General features: G+C 40.4%; 1 protein-coding gene across 3 annotated transcripts in view; it reads left to right on the top strand.

Annotated features, from left to right (window-relative positions):
• Positions 1-430: 430 nt before the first annotated feature.
• gdpd4a (glycerophosphodiester phosphodiesterase domain containing 4a) overlaps positions 431-10,838 on the top strand; it is a 24,159-nt gene continuing 13,751 nt past the window's right edge. Inside the window, exons 1-2 of one of the 3 annotated variants that reach the window (XR_002276864.1) lie at positions 431-677; positions 9,349-9,545. Coding sequence is in view for 2 of the 3 variants with exons in the window: in XM_020623567.1 (XP_020479223.1) it covers positions 9,484-9,545 (62 nt within the window). In the remaining variant the exon portion in view is untranslated. Of the gene's footprint in view, positions 678-874; positions 942-9,348; positions 9,546-10,838 lie in introns of those variants that run through there. The other 2 variants (XM_020623567.1, XM_020623568.1) reach the window with 2 other exon arrangements.

The following is a 10,838-nucleotide window of genomic DNA, read 5'->3' as shown; positions in this document are numbered from 1 at the left end:
TGGGCAACAAATGAAAGTTAAAACTAAACATTAATTTCATGAATTTTTTTTAAAGAGCAAAGTACATTTAAAAAATAAGATCCAGGCCTACATAACGTACAGAAAGTCTGAATAGAGGAAAAAAAGACACAGTCATACAGTAGGCTATGTTAAGCTATAAAGACACAGTATCTTTTAGAGGATCTGTACCATAGATTCTATGGCAAAGTGAAGTGAAAGAGAAAAATATGTAGGTATAATATTCAAATACAATTATGAAGGTATAGAAATAAAACATTTAGGTTAAATACAAATGTACTAAAACAAATGAGCTAAATAATGGCTGTAAGCAAAAGCCAGGGAAAAGTTTACCTTTAAAAACATCAACGCTATTATTGATAATACTAATAATTAAAAAAAAGAAACAAGGGGCGGGGCTGTGGTGACGTAACCAAGATGTTGTGTGGAGCTCCTCGCGCCCACCGCTTCTTGCTGCAGTTCCATCCTGGGCGCGTACCGGTTCCGTACCTCCTCGTGCCCTCACAGGCAGTACGGAGCGCGAGACACTGCACTGCTGCCCGAGACCACTGCAGCACACAGTGGCTCGCGCCTCTGAGCGTATTTAAAAAAAATATACCGTTAAAAATTTACGAAAAGAAGAATAAACGGACAGTTAATCAGCAGCTCGTGTCCTTCAGGTAAAACCATGTTAATTTCTTTCTTATCTTATAATGATTTCTCATTGTGTGTTGTCGGTTAACGACTTTTACACGGTGTAAATATCAGTTAGTGTTGAATGGATTGATTAATGGATTGATTAATGGATGGTCTCTTTAAGATAAGTTCAGTCTGATTAATCGATGGTCTCTTTAAGATAAGTTCAGTCATTGTCAGACTAGCACCGGCGCATCAGATGAACGATGTTACGCGGATTAACACCGAATTAGTTTTTGTTTCCTCTGGTAGGCTAAACCCTTATCTAGTTTAATTTTGAGTAGCTTTTGTTGTACGTTTTATGGTTCGAATGAATTATTATCAACATCAGTTCTTTTTCTCATCTTTGTCTCTGTGGGTGTTATGCATCTCTTTGTGGACATCCTGCATTTATTTAGTCTTTTGTGTGTCTTTGCAGGATTTTGTGCCTCTGTTTAAGTTTTGAATCTTTGTAGAAATTTAGCATATTTTGGTGTCTGCAGCTTTTTGTAGTCATTTAATGTCTTTTTTCAAAGTAGAATATCAAGAAAACAGCCACTCTAAAACTAAAGGAAGTAAGAAAAACCCGGATTAAGACACTTAAGGTTCATATTATCACTATTCACAACCTAATGAAACGGGTGTTTTGCTCAGACCCACACTATCTACACATTCACACTATCTACACATTCACCCACATACATTTTTATGACTATATGTACATAGACGTCACATAAGTGCTTATAGATGCACCCCCCACACACAAAGGTGGGGTAAAATAAAAAAGTATTGTAAGGAGTGAAGAAAACGAAAAAACAAAAAAGTAAGACAAATAAAAACAAACATACTATTACAGGGTGATACATACATTTAAATAACCCATAATTTAGTCCTGGCAGTAGCCAACTTTTATCACTGTGATACTTATGGATCTCTTCATTCTGCATTTATCAGTTATTTTACATGTTTTGTAGTGTTTCTGTGCATCTTTCTAGTTATAGGTTTTTGTATTGATTTTGTATCTTTTTGGATAATTGTGTGTGTGTGTGTGCGACTTTTTCAAGTCATTTGACTGACTGTCCAACTAGAAATGTTAACATTAGCTTGAAACAGATGCTCTGGCCCAGGGTCTGGGACTTTGTGTGTGTGTTGTGTTGCTTTAACTGACTTGATGGTGAATCATGTTTCTGCAGTATTCTCATCCTATAGCTCAGTACAAATCAATTCACTACGCACTGGCAGATACCTGTCTAGGTTCTTATTCATTAAGGATTGTTAGCAGCCTGAGTCACACAGCAGGACACCAGATAGACAGACATTTATACATTTGTCACCAAGCCAAGATCAGTTACACAGACAAGGTTATATTGTGTAAGGAATAATGGATGAGGATGGGTTGTGACAGGGTAGAAATTTTTTATCATCACTATGAGCAACTGAGATCTCTGAAAGTCACAGTTTGAAAGCACTATGCAAGTCATTTTGTTTGTCTACAGTCTGAGCCATTTGCTCATCTTGGCAAACTGATAACACATCGATTTCATAGCTTGACCTTTAAAATCCAGGTTTTCTGAGTTCAAACAGACCTTTTCTCTGGCCTGACAAGTGGTGCGTTGTCACCTTGTTACAAAAAGAGGAGGCTGAACATAAAGGTGCTGATGTGATAGTGTGAGAGGCAGAAATGTGGCCAGGCTGAGATAATAATCTGTGGCCTTGTCTAGGATACCATTAGAGAGAAAAACAAAGTGTCCACCGGAGACAAACATTTCATATTCAGTCAAATCAGACGGACAGTCAGATAAAGAAGTGGCTGATTTAGCCTGGGCTCATTACAATAAATGGAGTGGACAATATAATACTTGTCAGTAATAGGTCCAAAACATAATGGATTAGATTAAACTTTATTATCATTACTCATGTACAAGTACAAGGCAATGAAACAGTTTAGCATCTAACCAGAAGTGAAATAACAGCAGTGCACAGTATCTAGTTTGTACAGTCAGAGCTGATTCACCGATAGATATGTACAACTGATATTTACAGTAATGTATGTATGTATGTAGGGTAATGTACAATGTACAACAGACTATGGATTCAAATTACAAGTAATGGACAAGGTACATTAGCTTATGGAACACTAGTGCAATGGGATGAGATGGAATGAAACGGTGCAGAATAAAAAGACAAGTTCCATGAGTGAACAGTTCAATGGATGTAAATAGTGCAAAGATAAAGATAAATGTACAGTATCAGCATATGAACAGTGTGCAAATGAATACAGAGCAGTATTCTGTGAGTAGAGTAAGCAAATTAACAGATCACTTCAGTGTTACAGGTAACAGAAGTGTATTGCATTAGTCCCAGGAGGAGAGATGAGAAGGGGTGAGGTGTGTGTAGTGATATAGAACAAGGCAGTGGGGGGGTCAATGGGCGACAGGGTTCAGTAAGGAGACAGCTGTGGGGAAGAAGCTGTTCCTGAGTCTACTGGTCTTGGTCCAGAGGCTCCTGAAGTGCCTCCCATAGGGCAGGAGGTCAAACAGTTTGTGAGCAGGATGATATAAAAAGTAGTGTATTTCATATGATTCGACAGCTTTGATCGCCAGTCCAATGTTGTTACTGTGCAAAATCTGATTGCAAAAAAGCAAGACGGCAGCTGCTGTATTCACAGTATTTTGGCATAGTGGAGGGAAGCGGCGACGCCACGTTCATTGTACGTATATACGTATGTCAGTGGATCCTGCTCAGTCCATAAGGGGGCGATATCAGCAGTTGAAGCTCACAACATTTCCATGACCACAGTAATGAACAAACATGGCATACATGGAGAAATGTGGCTACTGTGCCGTTTCGGCCTGAACGGTTTCATCTGCATTCCTGTGTAGGGATAGAGAATGGTTTTTGAATTTTCAAATAGTCATTAATTAAAAACAAAATCTAATATTTCATTCGACAATAGTTTTGTTTTTAAAAACAGAGCCACTGTTTTCTCTTGCTTTTACCGGCATCTTGAAATGACGTCATGAGGTCTTGTATCATTTGGCTACGGCGCCACATACAAACAGCAGAAACATGCAGAGCATACAGCCATCGAGTGAAAAACGGGATAAACTGTGTGATAATGCATGCGAGTCGCACCTTTGTTTGACAAGTGTTGAAAGGGTGTTTCTGACCACGGTGGTGTTGGTGGGGGTCCGTGGTCTGAATAGTATTTTAGCTTGATGGTTGTTCTGAGCAGAAGTTAACCCAAGCAGAAGGACTTCGCTTTCTGTTGCTGCTTCATACTACAGTGCCCTGTAGCTGCATTACAGCTTGTGCTTGCCTTGTGTTAGGATTTTCTGGCAACACAGACAAAAACAGCATGCAAAAATCAACCCCATGTAGCTTGAAGCATTCATGTACTTGTGTGACATACTGTATGTTTCTGGCCTAAAACACTACAATTCAGCTGCACCACTAACTTCACCTTTTGCACATTGTGTTTCATGGATTTTATATTTTAAATGGATAAAACTGCAGTTTTTCTTCATCAATATACACTCAAGCCATAATGACAACACATGAAAGCATGATTTTATTTATTATAAAAAATGTATTAGACATCAAAAACTGAAATATCTGATCTGTAGTGTTGGTGCTCTTTCGATCTGCCTTCTACAAAGTGCATAGCTGGAGTGTTTATTGCTGTGGGAAATTTCACAACAGACAAACGGTATGTCATCAAACACAGTTAAGAGAGAAAAATTAACCTGGGTTCCTGTGTCTGCAGCACAGCGGCTTGAATCGATTGTCTTGCCTAAAGGCACTTCAGACTTCGCAGTATGTCTGGGGAATCAAGCCTCCTTCCAGGCCTCCATGGGTCTAGTGGTTTGTTAAGATGCTTTTTTTATTAAAACTGTTGTTTTAATAATCTAGAATCTAATAATAATTTAAGAATCAAAAGTAAATAAAGTTTTCCTGTTGTTCCAGTTATTGGCAGATTTTGAGCAATATGGTGCTTATTGATTTAAGTTTTATTTTAATTTTCTGCACACATTAATTAGATCGGTTTTAATACTGTGAATGAATACAGAGATCCCAGTGTAGCAGTAAAAACCAATTAAAACCCCCTCTGATACGGGTTATTTCTTCTCGCTGAGGCTGTGATGATGACATAACAAGCAGTTAAATGAATAAATTAGTATCTTGGCTGGCAGGTCATTGATCTGCCATGACTCATTGATCTGCCATGACTCATTAACACCATTCCTGATGCATGCTTCTTCATATTGTGTGTGTGTGTGTGTGTGTCTGTGGGCTCTGCTGCCTGTTTGTAGTCAGACACTAACGAATGTCATGAGGACAAACTGTTCAGTAGACTCTGAAAATAAACATTTGGGGAATTTAGATCAGTTTGTTGGCTTTTATTTTGATAGGCAAATATGCCTCCATAATTTTACCAAATAAAACAGGATTAATGGTTCAACTAAATCTCTGTGGTTGTTGTTGAGGATAATATTGTGGTTATAGTCTGAGATACACCACAAACTCCAGTGTGCTGGTTGAATTCCTTCAATTCTGCTTCGACTTTGTGGTTGAATTTTATTTTATTTTTTTGGTAGAGAATTTCAGTGAATCAGATTTGTTTTGTTTTTTTAAGTTAGTACTTTCATATTTCCATATTTCAAGACTAATTAGTGTACACAGTGACTGACTGTACTAGGACACTTTCATTCTAGCAGATGCCTGGTCATTGTTAGTTGTGTTGTTGTCTGTGGTGTGATGTTTGGACAGTGTGTGAATGGCAGAGAGCTGATGTGTGTGGATACAGAAGGCTGCATTGTTTAGTGCACTGCTCTCTGTTTCTCACATCATCTAGTACAGTATTTTTCATTGGCATGTGACATTTGCACATATATAAACCAGTTTTACACTCACAGTGGTCCCAAAGGCTGATATACTGCCTGTCGGTGTTTTTGAGTCTATATTTGTGCAGGAATGGGGTTAGGCCAGTGTGAAACTTAGTGCTTTCTGCAGGGTGGCAGGGAAACAGGCTTCAGCATAACACCACTCTCTGCTCTCATCTAAAGATGGTTTATAAGTTAAGAGAAGCATCACTCTGTAGCACCACTGAGCAGGGTGAGCTGTGTGTTTCTGTGCTTCCAACAACTCCAAAAGAGTGAGATGTCATCTCTAGTAAGACATCAGCTGATCTCACATCAGTTTCACCAGTGTAGCAGTGATTGTAATATTTAGTCACTGTATGCCAATTCAGTAGACATCATCCAACCCTAGCATCAGTGAATTTTTCTTTCACTCAACTCACGGGTTCATATTGAAGGTTTATATCGATGAAGACTTTTCAGTGAAGAACATATTGTCGATGGTAGTGAGTTAATTCAGTCTGTGCTGGAGGGCAGCAGTGCCTGCTTGTCTGAGCTCTTGTGCACAGAGAGAGAGATGAATGCTTACATCCATTATGTGTGCACAGACTGTGATGAAACATCTAAAAGAAAGAACAAGATGTGCAGGTCACAGACTCGTCCAAATAATATTTTTGCCTCAACGTTATCTGCACATTCTGTAGCGGTATTTTAGGTCCTCGTTTTGTTGCATGCGTTGCTCCATCATTTTTACTCTGAAAACAGATGACGCACGCTGTGTTGAGCTCTTTGATCGCTGTTTTTCATCAGCACAGGTCCTCTGTTGGTTTTACCTCGGTACTCTGGGACCAGTCACATTCAGCTCCAGTATCTGCTGCTGGGTATCTCCTGCAAAACAAGCTGCATGTTGGGACTGCACGAGCTCACTTGTTTTGTTTTTCTTCTTTATTTCTAGCTGTGTCATTTCACATGCAATGCAGTCAAGTTGACCAGCTGTCTTGTGTTTATTTATAGTCCCACTAAATCTTTTTTACATTAAGATATTTTTCTCAGCACTGACCTACTTCACCACCATAACACTTTATAATACTCGATTTCCCCTAGGGGTTCGTTAAAGTTTAATCGAATCTTGTACATATTCACAGTCATGCACAGGAGCTGTGAAACACTGCTGCATATCTGATGTCGTCATCAGTCTTCTCTTCCTGTGTGCAGCTCATCACATGACGTTATTGGTTAACGTAGCTTAGTGAGAAGGAAGCGCTTGGTTTGATGTAATGGATAGCACAAGGGTCTGAATTGAGATTGAGAAGAAGCGCTTGGTTTGATGTAATGGATAGCGCAGGGGTCTGAATTGAGATTGAGAAGAACGATGAATTATGCAGCCCTACTGACCAGCTTACCAGTTCTCTGGAGGACCCCTGTCTGTTGCAGACAGACACAAGCTTTCTTCTCTAACCTTCAGTTTAGACCAGCCAAGTCCTGCCACATTTCAAATCTGAAGCAATAGCTTTTAGGAACTGGAAACAAACCAAAAACATCAACTATGTTTAGCACAATTTGTCCAGATCATAACTGAAATCAGGTTTTAATTCACAAGTTAAAGCACTTTTAACTAAACACTTTTTCAAGTTTATGACTAAAAAGGTCAACATACTTTTGATAGTAGCTGAGCAGTTTTACTTGCTTGTCTTTGATTTTCTGTCACAGTATGAATTGTGTTAGCAGACTTATGAACCATTTCATAGAAATTCTTTTTGTTTTCTCAGATCTACAGCATCCCTATACGCTCATATATAAACAGGAAAGTGGGTACACAGCTAGTTAGCCTTAGCTAGTTAGCCTTAGCTGTCCTTTGCTCTCCAGTCATGTAGGTGAATGTCACACTGCTAAAGTATTGGCCCAAGTACAAAGGCTGCTGAAGGAGAGCACTGACAGATGGGCAGTGAAAGGGGGGAAGAGAATGGAAGAAAAACTTAGGTTAAGACAATAAGCTCCCAGAGACAAAGTGAAACCCAACTGTTAACTCACTTTAACATGCAGACATGGTGAAATAGGCAAAATAAACGGGTGGACAGAGGAAGACAGAGGCTGACAATAAGACTAACACAAAATGTCTATTTGTTGCCTATCTCATGTTACTGTATGTTCACTCTATGAATGCATTATTCACTGAATATATGTGTGTGACAGTGTAAAGCGAGCACTGTCACCCTGCACAAGATGTGCACATTTTTGTTTGTTGTATAACGGCTTGACACCTGGTGTTCAGTTTCCCCATTGTATTACCCCACCTGCTTCTTTCTCATTTACCCCAGCTCACGTCATATTTTTCACAGCAGTAATAATAACTAATGCGATGCCACAGTTGCCATGGCAGCTGTGTGACGAGTTGGCTGACTTCAGTCACAGACACGAAATGAACAAAATAGAGCTGTACAGGATATATGAGACAGGAGAATAGAATACAGTTAGCCTGAATTACATAAAATAGACGAGTTAAGTCGAAACTTATAATATATCAGAATGGAATTCATAAGGGCAACTAGATGGGTTTGGATCAAACTGTATTTTTTAAGAACTAAATGTTAAAACTGTTCTGCTCCATGCTTTGGACCACTTCTTCCTTATTGTCATGATCGAAGCAGTGGCTCACAACACAATGCACAAGTTTTTTTTTCAATGTGCCACTTTCAGGAAAAACATACCGGCAGCAATGAAAAGAACTGATAACCTCAGAGGTATAGGATTCAGGTGGAATTGGTTCTCAAGTGGAACCGATTCCCAGTTCCCTACTATTGTTTTTAAGTATTTTAGTGCTAAATTTAAAGTAACTGTTCTCTGTCCTAAGATTGTCATGTAGCAGCATAATGTGTTCAGAGAAAAGTTTGTTGTAAATGTTGGTTCAGGTTGATCTGATTGAATAGACAAACAGCTGCAGACTCAACATCTATTATTCAGTCGTGGCGTCCTGGAGCAGTACAGCGGTGTACTAACCGTCTGTCAGCCTCGAACACCAGGGTCATCCACACAGTACGCCTATGTCTTGTTACACACAGTGCACAGTAGAATAAATGAAACAGAGTGTTAAGCAGTTAACGTGATGTCTTTGCTCTTAACTTGGGCACACTGTTAAAACTTGCTGGACCTACGTTACCTAGATTTACGCTACCAATCTGGCTCTGTAACACAGGCTCACCATTACTAGAACTAGAGAAACGGGCAGATTCAGGGGTTTACTGTGTCTGCTCTGTGATCTGGGACAGAGTTAAAATGCAATTTTATAGCGGAAACAGTTAATCGGTGAATTAATAATTTACGTGATCAACAGAATTTAAATGGCAAAAAAGCAAAACTGCTTTTCTGTTTCCGAGTTCTCAAATGTGGAGGTTTGCTGCTTTCCCCTGTTGTATATTATTGTAAGCTAAATATCTTTGGGGTTTGAACTGCTGGTCTAGGGCTTGCTGCTGACTGGATAACTAGATTTGCTGGCTGACTTGCAGACTTGTTTAATTATAGTATTACTGGAGTCAGTCAAAGCGCAGGCAGCTGTGGATGTGAACTGAAACCTGCAGACCTTATAGGACAGGTGTCTATAGGTGTACAGCATCCATAAATCACCTGAGCAGAGATATGTTGTATAGAATCACAACTTATCTCAGATATGGGTCTGTGTGAGTATTTATATGTTCTGGGTGAGTTTAAGAAGGATACAGGAATAAAATAAGGACTCCACTACCCCACACACATTTCTGCTGAGTCTAGTTTTCCTATAAATACATTTTAAATTGATTCAAACTTCCTCTGCTCCCTCTAGGTGAAGGTGGTGTAGCGGGCTGGAGTGCAACCTCTTCTTCCTCCATCCTCTCTCTCACTTTCCTGTCTCTTGTTTGTCCTCTCTCTTTTCCTTCTCTCTCTCTTGTCTGTGTGATGCTGGGCTGTGGGTGAGTGTATGCCCGTGATCAGACTGAAGCTGGGGAAGCTAAAGGTGGTGCGGCGGCAGCTGCTGCAGAGGTACAGAACATCACACATCACCGTCATCAGTTGAGTTTATTTTGTGACGTACAGCCTGAATTTTATTTTTAAAGCCAATTTGACAACTACTAAAATCAGTGACTTCACTTCAGTTATGTTGCAGTCACCATGGAATTTAGTAGTTTGGCATTCATGCTGCTTTGTAGACAGCACTTGTGTTGGCGTACATGACATGTATTTTCCTGCCTCTAAATATGACTGGCACATAATCGGAAATATCAGAGTGATCAGCTGGTCAAGGCCAATCACACTGAAACGCCACCACTGGCAATCTCTGCCAATCAATCGGTGCATCTCTAGTTTTTAAGGTCAACGTGAAAAATCCCGTGGAGCCTCAGGGCGTCAGATAAAGAGGGCAGTTTTCTTATTTTAGTGTCAGATTGGGGTGGTGCAGTGGTTAGTGCTGTTGCCTCACAGTAAGAAGGTCCGTGTTTCAGCCCAGGCCGACCCAGGGTCTTTCTGTGTGGAGTCTGCATGTTCTCCCTGTGCCTGCATGGGTTTTCTCCGGGTGCTCCGGCTTCCTCCCGCAGTCCAAAGACATGTAGCTTAGGTTGACTGGCGACTCTAAACTGCCCGTAGGAGTGAGTGTGAGTGTGTGTGGTTGTCTGTCTACATGTCGGCCCTGTGACAGACTGACGACCTGTCCAGGGTGGACCCTGCCTCTCGCCCAAGGTCAGCTGGGGTTGGCTCCAGCCCCCCCCGCCGTGACTCTTTTCAGGATAAGTGGCATAGATAATGGATGGCTGATAGTGCCAAATTCGTTTGACTAATGTATGTTTATGAAAAACAGTGGTAGAGCTGGGGTTTTGAGCATTATATTAAACCCAAATCCGGTATCATACCTGATAATTGACCTTTTGATTAATTATCAAATCATTTGATTCACAAAGTCTGTCATGACTCTAGAGAGAACTAGTGTTCTTTTTTCATTTTGTCAAATAAATTTTTACTTCATTGTCACTTTGGGATATTTACTGTTATTAAAAGGTTCTTGTTCACGAGTGAGGGAAGGATGGAACAGGGGATTAACAGGCGGATCGGTGCAGCTTCTGCAGTAATGTGGTCGATGTACCGGTCCGTCGTGGTGAAGAAGGAGCTGAGCTGTAAGGTGAAGCTCTCAATTTACTGGTCAATCTACGTTCCAACTCTCACCTATGGTCATAAGCTTTGGGTCATGACCGAAAGGGCAAGATCCCGGATACAGGTGGCCGAAATGAGCTTCCTCAGCAGGGCGGCCGGGCACACCCTTAGAGATAGGGTGAGGAGCTCAGT

The sequence above is a fragment of the Monopterus albus genome, unplaced genomic scaffold (assembly GCF_001952655.1).
Source record: "Monopterus albus unplaced genomic scaffold, M_albus_1.0 scaffold304.1, whole genome shotgun sequence".
NCBI classification, from domain to species: domain Eukaryota; kingdom Metazoa; phylum Chordata; class Actinopteri; order Synbranchiformes; family Synbranchidae; genus Monopterus; species Monopterus albus.
The sequence above is the reverse complement of the archived record's forward strand: the minus strand, read 5'-3'. Positions and strand labels throughout refer to the sequence as shown.